The sequence below is a fragment of the Pimephales promelas genome, chromosome 25 (assembly GCF_988280905.1).
Source record: "Pimephales promelas chromosome 25, fPimPro1.hap1.1, whole genome shotgun sequence".
NCBI classification, from domain to species: Eukaryota; Metazoa; Chordata; class Actinopteri; order Cypriniformes; family Leuciscidae; genus Pimephales; species Pimephales promelas.
In genome coordinates, this window is record NC_142793.1 from 18,018,710 (window position 1) to 18,037,024 (window position 18,315).

The following is an 18,315-nucleotide window of genomic DNA, read 5'->3' on the forward strand; positions in this document are numbered from 1 at the left end:
TGAGTTGAGGTTTGTACCAGGGAATTAAGTCACCCTGAATCATTTCTGGCAAAAGCACATAAACGCAGGCACGTACACGTCACAGACCAACAGCTCTGACCAAGGGGTAGGTGGAAGGGTGAAGCTGTGTGTTTTCTCAAAATTTCAAGCCCCTGCAGTGAGCTAATGTTGGCAGCCTTGCCCTGGCGGGAAACCTGCGTGACTTTAGACCATAATGTTAGCTAGAGGAGACCGGACAGCTGGCATCCAGGTGCGAACTGCTTATCTCATCTACATCTGGTGATGAGAGCACCTGTGGGGTTGTATCCTGACTTTCATGCTTTATTTGAAGTTTACTGTGTACTAAAAGTCTTCTTTATATTTATATACACTACCATTCAAAATTCAGGGTTGGTAAGTTTTGTTTATTGAAATAAATTTATACAGTTTCTTTATTCAGCAAGGATGCATTAAATTGAGCAAATCAAATATGGCCGTAAAGACATTTAAAATGTCACAATTTCAATTTTAAATGAAACAGGCCTATTGTTGAAAAAAATTGATGAGAAAAAAGAACACTGCTGGACTATTAAAGATACACTGTGTGATTTTTTTTTTACCCCCATCTAGCGGTGAAAAGGTATATGACCATCCAGGGAATATTAGTTTCTATTCCTCTCAATTGTCGATTTCGTTTTAAAATTGATTTAGTTTTAACTCCTACGGTGGCCAATGTAGTCCAAGATTAACATGGCTTCCAGATCGACCTCGTTCATGAGTGTTAACTCAAACTCAAACGTAAACGCGAAAGGCGAAGCTTGAATTAACGGGTATGTCCCTCTTTGGCTAATGTACTTTCAAGATGGAGAGGCAACATGGCAACCGACATTAGTTCCCCTTACCCGTATGTATTTTCAATGGCATATTATACACTCACGAGAATACTTTATTACTTGAACGAAGTAAATATACATTAATGAGCACATATATTTTTGAAAGAACTAAGTGTTTTTAGCTAAAACACAGAGTTACACATTGTAGCTTTAAAAATATCAAAATATTTTTGAAAAAGAAACGAATATGACCCAATCATGAACAATAATGCGGGCATTGCCGCTTGAGTTGATACTAAAGAGTGAATGACATCAGTAAACTAAAGCGCTAGCAGGTTAATAAACATCCTATTTCCTATATGAGATTAATCCGATATATACAACAACAACTAAATATTATAACTTACAATTGCACAAAAGGACACAAATGCGGAAGTGAACTTGACCATGCTTGTCTGAATGTTTAACTCCCGTTCTTCCCGTGACAACAACGCTAAAACACAGGCAACTAAAGCACAAAGAATTTACAATATTCTACTACAATAGTGTTCTCATTATAGTGTTATATATATGGCAGATCGTCTCTGCACATCTTGCACTTAACTGTATTTTCATGATCAAAGTGATTCCAGACATCACTGCGCACAGTCAAATACATACCGTCTGGACTGCATGCTGTCACTTACCAATCAGACCTCAGGTGCCGCCCAAAATGCTGCAATAACCAATCATAGCGGGAATGATCAATCATATAAATATATTTATAATGTGTATGTATGTGTGTTGTTGTATTTTTCTCCCTGTCCTTGGACTGTTTTCCCGCTCTTGCCACATATGTGTGTCTTAAATACTCCCATAAAGCAGTTAAGCATACAACTGATAAACGCTTGCGCTCACAATCTGTCCTTTAGGAGGAACTTCACATAAAAACAAACACACGATTGGCTGGCACTCCAGTGTTCACTCCAGGTTTACTGCACCACAGCAGCTTCCTCCTTCGATGTTGTGATGACTGGCCCATGTATTTAACGCAGCCTTTGGGCTTGAAATACTTGTTAGTGCTCTTCTGGGCATAATTCACAAACATGTGTAAGTGTCAGGTGAAGGGAAAGATTGCTTTGGTGAGTCAGTGGCCCAGAGGCACGTTGATCCATCTGCGGCATCCACCATACCTTCTCTTCCTCATTTTTTTACTCCCTCCAGTAATTTCCTGCTTTCTGGGTCTGTGAGCACACGGCTTCATCAAAGAGCTCAATTTTGAAACCTCTATGTAAGGTTAAAGACATCCTGACCAGGTGTAAATCAAATACCCGCTGAAGCATTTAATGAGCCCGGTCAGGTTGGATATTCAATCAGCCCTCACCGCTAAACGACTGGAGTTGACCGAACCAGACTAATTGTTTGGTGCAGTTCAAAGACCTCTACTAATTGTTTTGGCTTACACAGCAGGGACCACAAATAAACTTTTCGGGGTATGCTAGCTAGGACTCAACCTCCCCCACTAGGTCAAAAGAGCCATTACGCTGAGCTGAGCTGGGTCTAATGCCGGCACAATGGTTCCATAGGATGCCAGCTTGAATGAATGTGTGCTTAAGTAATGGAACGGATTGAATTGGCCAGGAACTATTCTACTTTATCACCTGGTGAGAACTTAACAATACACCACAAATAAGAGCTTATCTGTGGCTGTCCCTTCACCTCATTCAGCACGTCAGTCAGATACTCCCGAGCTTATCCCGAGCGTGTGAAAAGAGAGCAAGCTTTTACCTGATACCTGACTTGTGAGTTTTGTGGGGCATGAAACCCAGTGTTTGGTCAGCTAATGGAGTGGACTTCAGGTGTCAGTCATGCAGGGTTCGAATCAGTTGAGTATTCATGGGAATCAAAAGGAATTTCACTAAAAAGAACCCCACATGGCCGTCATTCATTCAGGTCATGTTGTGTAATCTTGATTCTTATGAGCTGATTGTTTTTAGAGAATCATTCAGGATTCTGACTACATGAACCGTTCTGTATGCTTTTGATTCATGCAAGAAATTATAAAAATACTAACAACGACTTCTTAGAATCATATATTTGAGAATTGGACTAAAGTGGCTGTGCTGTATTTTTGATTAACTAAAAAGAACTGGCTTATAAGGGTCATATATCCAGGAATTAGGCTACAATGTATGTTATTGAGTCACTAAAAAGAACCGTTTGAGATCCGTTAATAGTACCAAATTTCATGAAAATCATTTGTTCTCCTAGTCTACGAGTAAATTTGATGTGGTGAGCATGTCATAGTGAGACTTTTTTACTTATGTAATATTCAAAGACTGCATAGCTAAACAAGAGGACAAAGAGTTATCACCTTTGACCATTGTATTCAACAAATCAATCTCCCCTGCCTGTGCCCAGAGATGGATCAGTTCCCCCCTCTGGCTCAAACAGATGTGTTTTATTAACGTGTTAGTTTGATTATAATCCCTGTAGGTATTTACATTCAACTTCCAGTGGTTTACCAAAAGATAGCACAATGATGCATTGTTCTACCACGCGGTCATGCTTTACATGTTACCGCCATGCTCAATTGTTTGTTTTCCATTTGTTGTATAGTTCTAATCTACACATTTAGCATAATAGCTGACTGTCACTGAAATCATGTCATAAAAAAAGATGCCACCTGCTCGATTTGAATCAAAGTGTTGAGAAATATGACTACAAACGACAGAATTTGCTGCATGCTCATACTCTTTATAACATGTCAGTTGTGTTTTTCTGGCAGAAAGTGGGCATTTTGAGAGTAAAGACCTTGATCTTTGCCTAGAACGTGTAGTGTGTTTTTGCAAAGACCAAAATTGACAGAAGGATTTCATCATATCTGCCTTTTAATGTCAACTAGGAAGGACGGCTCATGCCAACTACTGATAATAAGCCATTTGAACTGTGTTAATGTCAATATGGCTGTTTACAACTGGTATTGAGATGCGTTTTGGTCTGTAAGATCATGAGTAGACGAGGGAGACACATTCCCGTTTTCACCTGTTTTTTTAATTTGTCTCTTTTGTCCACTTTCAACCACTTCTGTCCTGATTTCTTCAAGTGGAGTGGCCCATAGGTGGGTAAATGTATGGTCTTTTTCAGATCTTTCGATCTAATGGATGAAATGAGCTCACACAATTTACATACTGTATGATCGCGACCGGAGACTATGTTAAAAAGATACGGAGAGCAGCAGCTTTCGTTTCTGCTCTAAAGACCTTGCCAAACGTGGAGAGTGTGTGTTTGAAATCAGGAATGGTGAGAAAACATTGTGCTTGCAATATTTTTCGTCTTCATTCGACAGTTTAAATGCCATCTGGCAAGTGCACTTCCCATAATGTTTACACGTTAGGTCAGTAGGCGGAGAGTAGGTTGTCTTTTTAGTTGAGATTCTACACTACGAAAGCAATCCGGTCAAATGCGTTTTCGACTACCTCTGGAAGTCGTCAAAAGTGGACAGGCTCAAAACGTTTTAGAATCCATATACACCTGTTTAGCTCGTCCACTTGTGATCTGATTGACGAAAACGCTTCTTAAAATCAGTTGTAAACAGGGCCTATGCCATTATCATCGTACAGCCTCTTTTTACAGCATACTAAATGTGTCAAGAAGAATGGACTTAACACATGTTCATTCTCAGCTTATTATGAGTTTAAGGGAATTTCTTTGGAGCAAAGTTCTCCGCAGAATGTCATGCACGGACACAAATGAGCTGAAATTAGGAACAGAGAATCTGCAAAAGTCTTTTAACAGCTCCCAAAATAAAACTCTTGTGTCTGATCTGTCCTGTCAGAGCTCAGAGGCTGGTTTCGCTCCCTCTGACATGTAAAAAAAGGATAAGATCATCACAGAAAAGCAGCCCTGCCAAGTCTTTACAGCCAAAATTGGAATTGATTATTCTGGCCAACTGCAAACCAGGCATTTGAATGCTCTGCCTCTTCCATAAATGACTGGATTTGATCTTTTAAAGGGCCTCAATGCTTCATGGAGTGCTTTTTACCCTTTTATCAGATCCATGCTCCTTGCATAAGGATGGAGGTTTTCACTCCAGCATGCTTGTGGACTGTGGCAGAGAGCAATGCTTTGAGCGTGCTCATCTTGTCTGTTTTAATGAATGGGCGTTTCCGCTAATGCTTTGAATAGATCCATGCTGTACGAGTAAATAATGACAGACCTCCGGGCCTCTGGAGTGGACTCCACACTAAATTATCCCCCATTTGCTTATCTGTTTATGTAATTGAATGGATGAGCATGGTTCAGAAGCACGTCCATAATATGTTTCACTGTATGTCAATAGAATGATGGCTTTCTCTCACTTATGTTTAGCTTGTCGCTATTTTTGCTAGTGTAAAATGTGTAGCGTTGCCCCAATATGTGTTTTATGGCTCATTAACTTCGAAGGATTGATGAAAAATAATCAAGTATATCATCCTGTTGTTTTAACAAATCTCTTTCGTTAATCTCAATTTCAGTTTGATTGATTATATATTTGTTTCACTAGTTTAGTCCAGGCGAGCTTTTTGAGCGAATCGTCTTGTAGCATGCAGCAACAAGTTCAAAATCTCTAGATCAGTTGGGATTTAACCATGAGCCGTTGAATAAATGGATTCATTTTTTTAGTAAACATACGAGCGGTTGTACCAGGCCGTGTTTTGTTTCCCAGTTGGAAACCTTTGTGAAGAACAAAGTCCCCTGCTGACAGATCACTTGACTGCTGGATTGGGAGAGCAAGTTGAGAGGTAAAGAGTGAGAGAATGAAAATTGAGTAACAAGACAAGATAAGGCCAAAAAGGGGAACGTGATGCAAAGAAAAAGGAGAAGGAAACTGAAAATAAGAAAGAATGATTAGGAGTCAACAGCGTCTTTCTCAGACAGCAGCTGTTAAAAGCAAGGTGTGACTTTGACAGTCTCCAGGAGACTAGGGCTCAAATAAATTAAATTAGAGAGATTATTTTTCTGTGAAATATATTGTGATATGAAAAAAATATTGAATGTGCTACGCTATATTTGGAAACTATTACTCATTCTAGAATGATTGGGGTTAATTTGTTTGATTATAATTGTGATTTATCAAATAAAAGGAAAATTACAATAACAATGTACTGTAAAATAAAACATTTAGTAGGCGTATTTAATTAAATAAATCTGTAAAATTACAATACTAAAATTTACATCTTAATTTCTTCATTTTCAAACATTAAACCATCAAGCTTTTTATCGTAATATTGCTTAATGGGATATTCAGATCACAAAGGCTGCAATTCAATTCAATTCAATATATGCTCTGTCGGTTTCAGAGTGAAGCGCGGCACTATGTTGATTTACACGCATGCAGCTCACGACAAGTATATTAACTAAGCTGCTCTGAGATAACAATATATCATGAGCTCGCATGTAAATGAGCAATCTTCAATCTGAAACTGACAAAGAGAGCATATTTTTATTTAATGATCATCCCATTTAGCCATATCGTGATATCAGATTTATTTCGATAAATTGTGGAGCTCTACAATAGGCTCTTCAAGTGTTCTTCGACACATCCACAAGCAGCCAGGCCCCAGGACTGTTTGGTGACTGCCAGCCTCTAATCCCACATTATTGTCAGCTTCTCTAATTCTCCCCAGACTACTGACCTTCATGACCTAGTAATCTAAGAAAGGCGCATAAACACAAGAATCGGGTTGCTTTGCGACGTGCTGAATAAATGTAAAGGTGGTGCACACCACAATCATACATGTATGCATATGAACATATACAACATTGCTGAAAATTCTGTGAGGTCAAAAGTCACATTATTTTCGTCAAGAGGCAGCTGAAGGGTGGCAGTGTGGAGCATTGTCGTTCCAGAAATTTTCACGTACGTGATCGCAACAGTACCGGGGCTCGGAGGTTAACAGAGAGTTTTGGAAGCTGACATTTGGCCGTATAGATCTCCTTTCACTCATATCAAGCTTTTTGGAGGAGACGCCAAAGGCCACAAAGCTATAAAGCACCAAAGGTGGGGCACGGTAACCCTATCACCGCAGCATTGTGCCCCACACAATAAGAGCTGCTTAATGTGTCAAAGAGGAGAGACGCAGGATATTTTTGTGTGATATTTTTCGGCATTCTTTGAAATAATACTCAAAATACTTTAAGTAATATTCCTGGTTCAATATGAGGTAACTTCCATTGGCATTTACAGCACATAATATGGACAATTTATTTCGATTTTTCCCTCTTTTAAAAAAAAAATGCAAAAAAGTTACGATGGAAGTGAATGGGGCAATTGTGTAATCATTAAAATACTGTTTCAGTACTATAGCCACCCGATGTTAACTATTTGCAAAGTAATGATTTTAGTGTGATAAAATCACTTGCTAACATTCTCTGTTTAATATCTAATTTTACAACTTTGTTGTAATGCAATGTGATAAATCCTGAAATTACTAAAATGTTGATTTAAACAGTTTTAATGGGAGAATTCATTCAAATGAAAAGCTTCACAACATTGCTTTTAAGTCCTGCAAAAATTGGCTCCATTTACTCCTTACCGTGACTCCTATTTTTGCAGTTTTTAAAGAAAACTATGGGCAAGTTACAATATTTTGTTGTTCTAATCCTGCAGGAATGAGTCCTAAAACCATGAAATGGACCCAAGTCAGTGTGTGTTTTTAAATGGGCTTTTGGTTAAATGCCTGAAACAGTTATCGGTTATTATACCCTAGTCACGACTTTTTAGCATTTGCAAAATGGGACTACAGTGGTTAAACGTCATCTCACCAAACAGGAAAACTTATTTAGGCCTACTCACTAGTCTGATTTTACAGCCTTGTTTTGTTCATCTCACTCCTGGAATCTTAAAAGTAAAGATTGAATGAGATGGTGATGTTAAAGTCATGCAGATGTAGTGTAACTTTAGCTTTTTACTTGATGTGAATATCTTGATAAACAGAACGTGTGAGAATCATACATTTTTGTTGGTCACAAAGCTTATTTTATCTAGTGATCCAAAAGCCAATGGAAACCCTTTTGGGTCTTTGTAGAATCAACCAATCGTTTGGGTCGGACTACACATATATGTCATCCCTGCAGCACTGTATAGGCATTATACCACAGATGCAGTTGATTAAGTTTAACTTGTATTGAACCCCGAATATTCCCTTTAATAAGTGAAGTGAGAAATGATGAGAGCAAATCTTCGAAAACCTTGCAAGACACCCGGGTTGGTGGAGGAGCCTCGGGATCAGAGCAACAAAAGCTTGTCAAAACACTGCCCAGGTTTTTCAATTTCAACCCTTGATCCTTGCAGTACCGTGTGCTAAGCGGTGGAATGTCTTCCTTTTCAAAAACAAACCAAAACGTGTGGTTTATTTGCTTTGAAAATAACCCCACAAACCTTTTTTTCTCTCCTTTTAAACAAGCGTTGACTCTCAGGGGTGTGCTCAGCTGGTGATAGGTCAGGCTTCATAGAGCCCCCCGAATCAATGCCAAACCACGGTGCTTACTTACGAATGCTTACGCAAGTCCTATTGAAATACGTGGCAGCTCAGCCGTTATGATGGATAGCGATGGGCTTATATAACCCTGCAAAGCACACTTGCACATCAAAGGCATCTTGTGCACAGTTTGATGATTTCCCTGGTCGCTTCATGCTACATGTGTCTCACTTTCTCTTGTTCTGTCGTCCCCTCAATAGAGGTCCAGAGAAGTCCTCTGCCTTAAGGGAATAGGATAAGCTGGCCTGTAATCCCCCCTCATCTTTGCTGGCTTTTACACCTGTATACCGATTCTGTGCCTCTAAGCCAGCCCGCTCTGCCCTGTAATGAGAGCAGGGCCCGGCGCTCGTTCGGCCTGATTTATCGTCTACCTGTATTGTTCTCTGCGTCTTCAAAGCAAGCCCTTTGAGACATGCCCTCGAAATGAAGCAGCAACCGCAGTATCCCACTGACTCATGCGTCTTACTCACATCACCAAAGAAAGAGTGAGAACTTTTCTGGCACAGTATGGAGTGTCCTTTTTATGCCTGTCTGATTTTTCATGGGTGTGATTTTTGTGTTTTTGTCAGGGTGCCTTCACCATACAGTGTAACTTGAGAAGAGTTTGAGTGAGCACGGTGTTAATCATTAACCGCCTGTTCTCTGTGCTCCAACAGGCATTTTAGTCATGGCCTATGGTGCCAGGGTCTGGTTTCATTAATTATTAATGACTTCTTTACTTTCATACCAGGGTCTGTGACCCTTTGAGCTTGACCAATGTGTAGCCCTCAGGTGCCCCTTTCCTTTTCAAGGTAAACTCTAACTTGGATAAACTCACCCTTATGTCATACCAAATCTGCATGACATAGAATATGCTTTTGAATATTGGTTACCAAACAGTTTTGGTGACCGTTGACTTTCATTGTGTGGACATTTCTCAGAAAATCATCTTTTAGGTTTCACAGAATAAATAGTCATACAGGTTGGGAAGAACATTAGGGTGAGTAAATAATGACAGAATGTTCATTTTTGGTTGAACTGTCCACTTAATTTTCCCTTTAAATTACCTGTTTACTCATGCAAATGTTGCTCCAAACCTGAATGCTTTCTTCAAACACAAAAGATTAATCTTTATAGTATTATTAAAATCAATGTGTATTGGGATTGATAAGCTCAAAAGGAAGGGAAAAAGTCACCATAAATTAATCATGGCAGTACTTCATATTGGTCTTGTTCACTATATTCCAAAACCTCCTATGTATTGAGAGAAACTGAAATTGAGTCATTATTCTTGAAAATCACATATTTTTGGCACGTTCATGAGTGCTCATGAGAGAAGTCCAATTTATGAATGAATCATATTTCTGTTCTTCTTAATGAATCAGTTGATCCAGTTTTCAAATATAGTCTGAATGATTCGTTCTCAAATTGGACTGCTACTGTTCAAAAGTTTGGGGTCAGTGTAAGATATATTTTTAATACACCTTTATTCAGCATGGATGCATTTAATTGAACAAAAGTGGCAGTAAAGATATTTACTAAAGATTTCTGTTTAAGTAAAATGCTGTTCTTTTGAATTTTATATTCATCACAGTATCCTGGAACAAAATCTATCATAATACGTTTTCTTAAAGGGGAGTTATCAGGGAAAACAGGATTCACAACACATGACATTCACAATACAAAGCTTTTTCCTCTGTGCCTATTTGGTTTCATCAACTTGGCTTGCCCTGATCAATGACAGTGAAATATGCCAATCATAACAGAGAGACAATACAGTACATGATATACAAAACAGTCTTAAAGGTACAGTTTGCAGAAATGGATCGTTAATTCTGAGGGTTATGTAAAACCTTATTATAACTGTTGGACTTCAAGGGGGAGAAAAACGCTACAGAAGTGACCTCTTTAATATCTTGCGGACCATACAGCCTCTCTGAAACTTCCAAAACTCCACAGGTTGTAGAGATTGCTGCCAAACAAAGCTGGCCTCAATCGGAGCTCTAACAGAGCAACAGCAAGCCCAACGTTCCTCACGGTTTCCCATGAATTCCTGCCATCTGTGAGCACAGCCGTCAGAATGCGGCAAGGATGATCCAAGCATCATGGGAGAAAACACTCAACTGCATTGGCCAGGATGAAACAGTAGATGCCGAGCTTAGATAGAGCTTTACTGTGTGGGGCCGAAGTCACTTTTTTCTACAAGCATCTAACTCACAAATTGCTTTTGGCATGGAGAACTTGAGGCCAGTCCTCTGTAAAAAAAAAAATGGCAGTGCTGCAAAATCTAAATTCATCCACACGTTGTTATTATGTGCCACCAATATGGTATTGAGAGCTTCTGGTTTTTGCCAGGTAGAACACCACTTGTTTAAATTGTCCATGTGTTTCTCTTTTTGTTACCAGAGTTTTGTGGGAGATTCCTTCAGCTGTGGGAAACATGAAAGAGGCTACCGGCTGGAAGTTACAAGCACCAACCCACGTCGGGACTACTTCCATGGACGGTTTCGAAACATTCTTCTCACTTCCATAGCCGTGGTGCCCATCCAAAACCACACTGTGGTCAGCCTAGGCACAGCTGAGGGACGAGTCATCCAGGTGAGACATGTTAGCTTTAGCTTTTTTTCCACAATGTATTTTGAAAACCAATCTGGATTGTATGTAAATGTACTCTTTCTCCATGTTGAGGAAAAACATGTAATTTTGCACCATCTGGCTGACTTTTGACAGCTTCAGGACTTTTGTTAAAACTACACTCTTAGAAGAAATGGTTCTATTTAGAACCAGAAATGGTTCCATCCCCCGCTTCATATATGGAACTCCAAAATGATTCTATATAGAACCAATTTTTTTTTGGTAAAAGTTTCTATTGGCCAAGTATGGAACCCCAGGGTTCTATATAGAACCCAGAGGAACCCTTTTTTTAGAATGTATAGAACCTTTTTGAGGTTCCAAATACGTAGCGCTGATAGAACCTTTTAAGGTTCTATATAGAACCTTTTCTTCTAAGAGTGTACAGATCAAATTATTGTATCCCCCCCCTGCCCACGGACAGTCAGATCAGTGTGTTGTGAGTCGAATTTTTGGCAAAATGGAATGCCACACAGACCTTTTTATTGTTGTGTAGCAAAGATTTCCAAAACATTTTGCATTTCTACTGCATGGACAGCCAAGTTTTACTAAAAGCCCATCTTGTCAGTGTTGAATTCCCACCTTAAAAACTTTCAAATTGAAATTTAAATAATGTTTGGATTAGAAAGTCAATGTTTAGATTTAATTTATGAGTGATAGTCCTGGAAGTTGTTTGGCTGACCTCATTCTGGATAAAAGAAACTGTAAAGCATTTGCAGAATCTAAATTTAAAATGGATATTTTTTGTCAGAGTCCTGTTGTTGCCAGCACTATTGTGTATGCAAATAGGCAGGATGTAAGTACGTGACTAGTGAAAACCGTTTTGAATGAAGAAAAATGCAGGTGCCAGTGGCAGGTTGGGAAATATGGTGTTTTCCTGTTTGCATTTGAGTCACCTTTGACCTCTGAGCAGCACTGTAGCAGCTCTCCAATGCACACAAAGTGAAACTTTCGCCTATCAATGTTTTTCTGAATATGTTCATTGTGCAGGAGTGGCACCGGCCCAAAAATTGAATCAGTCCTCCATGAGCTCCAGAAATGAGACGATTTGCTCACGGAAGTGTTAAATAGAGACTTGTGGTATTTTGTAAATGCCTCAAGAAAATGTTTGAGAAATGAGTAGCGAGAGAAAAGGTGACAGCTGCACGGAAGCGTGGCGGAGGAACCGAATGGTACGTTAATAGTAAGCACTGGGCTTCGATGACACGTCCTCGCATGGCATTTTCTTGGAACGGCTGCAGCTGTCGTCCCCTCTCTCTCTCTCTCTCTTCCTTTTTAAAATTTTTTTCCTCTCAACTTTTTCTCGCCTCTTGTCTGGATGTTGAGGCCTGGTAAGGGGTGAGTGCTGGTCCAGCTGTCTCATTTGAAAGAGAGAGAGAGAGAGTTTTTAACAAAGACAAAGAGAGTGGGTGAGTGTTTAAGAGGACTTGACAATGAGAATGTAAAAAAAGATTGTGAGACTGATTAAGTTCGATAAAATATGGAATGCAAGTGAGTAGTGGGTAATTGTGTGAATGAAAGTTTCAAGAGTCCCACAAGCTTTTTAAAAGGTTGGGAAGAGGGGGGCTGCAGGGCAGAAACAGTCCCAGTGGCCCTTATTCTGTATGAGGAAGTGCTCCCACTGTGCCACGCTCTCGGTGAGAAAAACTCAACACCTTGCCTTGTGTTTGTGAGCAGGACTTCCCTTACATACACAATGAGCTGTAATTCACACGGTTATTAGGGCTCCGTGGTGTGTATTTTTCCCCAGAGTGTGTAACATTCGTCCTTCAATAACTGGTCCATTTGTAGCCATTTCTGCCATGCCCGGGTTTAATTAAGACTGGCGTAGCTTGGGGGACTCAAAATCCTTTTATGGCTTATTGCTATTGGAAACTTTCTGGGCCAAGTTTTAGCTCTGGGTTCTAGTTTTGGATTCTGGAATGTAGCATATTGCAAATTTTTTGCATTAAAAATATATTATTTATTATATAATATATTTAATAACTTGAGTCAATTTTGTATTGAATTTTAAAAATTGTGTTAATATAAATTAAATATAGTATGATATATACACATAAATGCGTAGAGTTTGCATGAGCTACATAGAAAACATTTTGTCTGGTAACACAAACATTTGGTAGCACCTAAATGAACTGCTTTTATTCATGAAATAAAACCATATTGTGATTGAATTGCCCTGACTACATTGCATTGCTCCAGTGAAAGATCATGCAGTAATAGCTCTTAAAGGTAACAACTGCACAGTCCAATCTGATATGTTAAGATTAGGCTTTTTAAACAAACCACAAAAGGAGAGTCACATTAGTGCACAATAGTAAGTGAGATAGAGATATGTCATGCACACCATCCTAAAATCACTAAAACCACAGTAATGACATACTCTCCTCCACCAGATGCCCCATGCTTGAAGCCCAGGGCTATTAATGATGTGATCCACTGATCGCTAATGGAGCTCAAGCACTATTCAGACGTAGGCTGTCTTGGAGGCCTGTAATTGCAATGTAACCATGATAAATGTTAGTCCAGGTGTGTGGATGGAGCCACTGTTCTGACACCTCCCAACATGCCAGATAGACAGAGGTCTTTACGTCTGCACTTGCCTACAGGCTTAAGCTTTTGTCTGTTCCCACTCCTTGCCATCAACCACAGTCATCGCAGTTCAATCTGTCATCTTTTGCCCTGAAAGGCAGAGACACCGGTTATTACAGTATCCATAGCAAAGCAGAGGCTGGTTCTTTACAAAGACTGCCTCTAGATTGCATCCTCCTTTGATTCTTCCCGTTTCCCTAGGAAAGTTCCAGACATGATCTGTAATTTAAAGATTTATAACCTGGCAGGAAAAAATAACCGGGTTTTGCACCAGGAATAAGATATTGTATGATCTCAGGGTTTTATTTTATTGTGTTTAAATTAAATGTATAAATCAATTTTAAAATAAAAATAATAATAAAATAAAATATAAAACTATATAAAAATAAAATAAAACTATATTTTGTATAGTTTTATTTTATTAAAATATTTCTTTATTTTATTTCATTTTTACAAAGAAAAGAGGCAAAATATCTTAATGGTCCTTAAATAGGCCTCATTTTTGTGAAAAAAACAACAACATCATCATCATAATACATTTTTTTAAACCAATTTCAAGATGTGACCTTCTACTGACGTGTTCCCGGATGTGTCGGCTATAAATAACCTTCACCAGAACCACATTCTTTAAATCATGCAAAAGCGGCATTTAATCATCATTGTGGAATGCAGCCTTATTCCAGTAAAAGAATAAACATGCTGTCTTTTCGTAAACATAACCATTCTCTATTAAGGTCCTGCACTTACCGTTTAGGCTTTTGATGTAAAAGGTCACCCATTTTTCCTGGCATCCTCCACAGGTGGTGGTTTCCCGCTTTGGCAAGACTGAGCCACATGTAGACTTCCGCTTGGACACGCTCCCCGTGTCCTCAGAGATGGCCCTGCTGTCTCCACACCGTCCCGACGGCTCCTTATTGTTGGTAACAGGAAACAAGGTGAACGACACAGCCATTCTTAAAATGTCTTAGGGAAATGGGTCAAATATTTTCAGAAAATCATTAGGGAATAGATAGCAGACACACTGGTGATTTAAGACTAAGTGATGTAGTAAACAAGGTATGACTGCAACAGAGAAAGTAAGTAAGTAAAGTCTCCTCTGAAAAATTGCTGCTAAATGAATAAATGTAATTGAAGTGTGATATCTTTTGTGTGTGCCCCCTCAGGTCTCCAAGGTTCCTCTGATAGGCCCTGGATGTGAGCAACTGTGGACTTGTAGCTCTTGTCTCTTGGCCCCATCCTTCATGGGCTGCGGATGGTGCAAGACCACCGATCGCTGCATGAGGGCTCCTCAGTGCTCCCCCTCCCATTGGATCCAGGACTCCTGCCCTCTCCTCATCACCACGGTAACCACCTCCCAAACAACATTACCATGGTTTTAAAGCAGCTAATAGCACGTAGCTAATAGAATGAGTGCTTTCTAAGTACAGAGAGCACATATGAAACTCTGACCTTCATTGATATTTTCAGGGATAAACACTGATGCATGGATTTCAAGGACCTCTGGTCTTCTTTTAAAGACGTAAATTGATTCTAAATATCAGAAGGAATTTGTTTGCCCTTCTGTGCCTCCTCTAAAGCCATTCATTGCTGCAGAGCTGACTGAACTATATTTGTATTTGTGTAAGAGACTTTGGTTATGATAAGTGGTGATCTGATGAATAATTATTAACTCTGAGCCAAAATTAGACCTTCTCGTCCATGTGTTTAAAACGACACCATCTGCTTATCAATAAAGAACTAACATCTCAGTACCAGGACATTAAGAAGCCATATAGAAAACAAAACTACATTACATTACATTAAACTGAATTGAATTTAATTGTAAAAAATAAAGCAAATCTTTAGGGGGGTGGCAGTGTTGTATTTATTTAATTTCACTATGCACTTATATAATTACTATTTAAAGTAAATGCAAATGCTTACTTACAGTTGTGTGGACATGTTAAGCTGGAATATGTGAAGAAAAACTTTGAAAACATCGAAAAACTTACACACTTCAGGTTCTTTACCTCAGCTGGTGGCTCAACCTAAAGGGCAGTTTTAACACAAGAGACTAAAGCTCAAAGGACGACAGGAATGTTGTTTTGTTCATCGTTTTTTGTCTCCTTCGCCATTTACTGGAAGACCCCCTGCCTTCAGAGTGTCCATACAACCAAAACAAGTTATTGTCAGTGATTACCAACCTCATGAGCAGAGAAAATGCTTGGCATAAAGACACACAGCAGGAGGGAAGACACTAGACACTGAAAGAAAAACACTGTCACAATTTTACCTCACAGCTTTTTCTTTCTCTTCCTAGATTTCTCCTTCCTCTGCTCCGCTTGGAGGCCACACAAACATGACAATCTGTGGCAAAAACTTTGGTTTTAATAAGAAAGACCGCTTTGATACCAAGCTGATTAATGTGGTTGTTGCTGGAACAAAGTGTAAATTGGAGAGGAAAGACAGTAGCAATAATCGGTGAGTTGATCATTTATTTGTGAGGCTTATTTAAAATGCATTCACATTGTTAGTTAGTTGTAAATGGATAGACATTGCACTTGAGCATATCCTGTTGCACTCTGTGTAAATACAACTTCAGAAACATGCAAGGTCACATTCTGAACATAGTGCTCATGTTGCAACCCTGCAGAACATTAAATTGGTCTGCAAAAGTGCTCTATTGTGCATCTTGGCCTTCCATGTCAAACTATAGTACCATTAAGACACACAACTCATGAGGTTTTGTGCCCCCGGACATACCACCCTACAGCCGTCCTATTGTGAGTGGAAAGGAGAAATTCCCTTCGGAGAATAGCTCCTGTGTAGTTTCTGCCGAGTAGTAGTGTTATCATTAAATTAGTGTGGACTAATAGCCTGCTTACTCCACTAGTTTACAACCACGTCTTGTTCACTGTTTTTAGCGGGAGATGTTTATGTCTTTGTGTTGTATGTCAGGTTGGTCTGCGGACTAGATCATGTGAACGCATCCAGCATTGACTCTGTGGTCAGGGTGCGCAGTGGCAAGGAACAGGCCCAGAAAGACGGTTTCTCATTTGTGGTAAGAATCCTCACAAATCACAGTATAAGTACTTAACCACACATTCGAGTAGTGTGTTTTTGACTTTTTTTCCAGTATTGCGGTTTTCATAGTGCTCAAGGACCCAAGGATGTTATTCTATTTCCCCCCACTTATTTGGAGTTGGGCTTAAAAAACCTAAAAGATTTGGGGCTTTTGACACCCCCCGCTCTGCCCCTGGTTTGTGTAATATGTAATATACAGATATGTGGACTTTGGAGCAGGATTTTGGATCAATAAGATCTAAACTACGTTGGGTCTCCCTAGCATGATGCAAAAAAAATAAAATAAAACCGATACTAGTATCATCAATGTTATTTCTGTCAAAGACCCTTAATGTGTGAATTAGTTTTAATTAGTAGTACTTTACTAACACAGTGTTTTATCTGTCTAGAACCCAGTTATCACAGAGATCTTCCCAGAGTTTGGACCCAAGTCTGGCGGAACAATGCTCACTATCACAGGTTCATTCCTGGACAGTGGAAATTTGCAAGTGGTTACAATGGGAAACGCTACCTGTGTGCTGCAGAGGTTTGCATGTCTACAAATCTACTAAGAGTCATAGTCTTTAAGTGTCATTCACATCTACTCAAGTTTCTTCCTTCATTTGGAAACACTTCAAAATTAAAGTGTCGAATCGATTAAATCGATTAATTGTGATTAATCAGGTCTAACATATGTTAGTTTACATAATAAATGTGTGTATATTGTGTTGTTTGGCTCCCCCAACCCATCTCTGGGCGTTATTGTCACTATGCATCAAAATGTGATTGGCTGATAACACACATCCATCAAAGTTATGATCAAATGGAAAATGGCAGCTTCAATGGAAGGCTAGCTATACTAATAGTGCCGTTCCACTGAGCTGAGTTCAGATGACATATGGAAAATCCAACCCATTCTTGCTGGAAATATAATCGTAACATACTGAAATTGACAGTAATAGACACATTCAGACACACATTCATTTAACTGAATTATGAAAAACAATTTTTTTTCAACAGAGGCCCACAACTGCATGATATACATACATTTAATAATATACTGTATATACATACTCAATATTATGTAAAATCAAACTGTTATGTTAGATGCAATTAATCGCAGCTAATCGATTTTATAGCTATAGAATTGAAAAAATATGTATTTTTGTCATGAGGATGGTCTTTTGGTTCACTTAAAAGATTTGTTCTGGAGCAAAACACCACTATTATGCATAAGTGTCTGTTTAAAACATTGTGTTTGCTATTCTGCAGTATTTCAGCCACAATGTTGACTTGTCGGACACCACCTCAGCCATCACCATCCCAACACAAGGTACAGCTGCACATTGATGGAGTGATTCGTGAAGCTCCTGTCAGCTACACCTACAACGAGAACCCACACATCTCCAGCGTCCAGCCCAAGCATTCCTTTATCAGGTAATTCCCGCAGCCAATATTTAGCGACTTAATGTGCTTGGGGTTCGAAAGAGTGCATAAATATGTATTTAACAGCAAGGTTTGTGTGTGTGTGTGTGTCCACAGTGGAGGAAGCACAGTGACAGTTCATGGTTTCTACCTCCACTCAGCTCTCCAACCTCAGATGGTCCTCACTGCCGCCACAGATGGCAAACTTTTCCAAGTGGTGAGTGTACTGTACATGGCCCTCACAGAGTGCCGAGACATCAAATATCTTTCCTCCCATGTCACAGGCATGTTAGTGTCATTAACCCCACTGAATAGTGAAGCAGATCTGCTGA

At 39.3% G+C, this 18,315-nt stretch overlaps 1 protein-coding gene across 3 annotated transcripts in view; it reads left to right on the forward strand.

Annotated features, from left to right (window-relative positions):
• met (MET proto-oncogene, receptor tyrosine kinase) overlaps positions 1 to 18,315 on the forward strand; it is a 44,742-nt gene that overhangs the window by 6,971 nt on the left and 19,456 nt on the right. For all 3 annotated transcript variants that reach the window (XM_089127849.1, XM_039646841.2, XM_039646840.2), the window contains 8 exons: positions 10,700 to 10,891; positions 14,317 to 14,451; positions 14,680 to 14,859; positions 15,816 to 15,976; positions 16,454 to 16,556; positions 16,969 to 17,105; positions 17,831 to 17,995; positions 18,101 to 18,200. In XM_089127849.1, the coding sequence (XP_088983975.1) occupies positions 10,700 to 10,891; positions 14,317 to 14,451; positions 14,680 to 14,859; positions 15,816 to 15,976; positions 16,454 to 16,556; positions 16,969 to 17,105; positions 17,831 to 17,995; positions 18,101 to 18,200 (1,173 nt within the window). The remainder of the gene's footprint in view (positions 1 to 10,699; positions 10,892 to 14,316; positions 14,452 to 14,679; positions 14,860 to 15,815; positions 15,977 to 16,453; positions 16,557 to 16,968; positions 17,106 to 17,830; positions 17,996 to 18,100; positions 18,201 to 18,315) is intronic.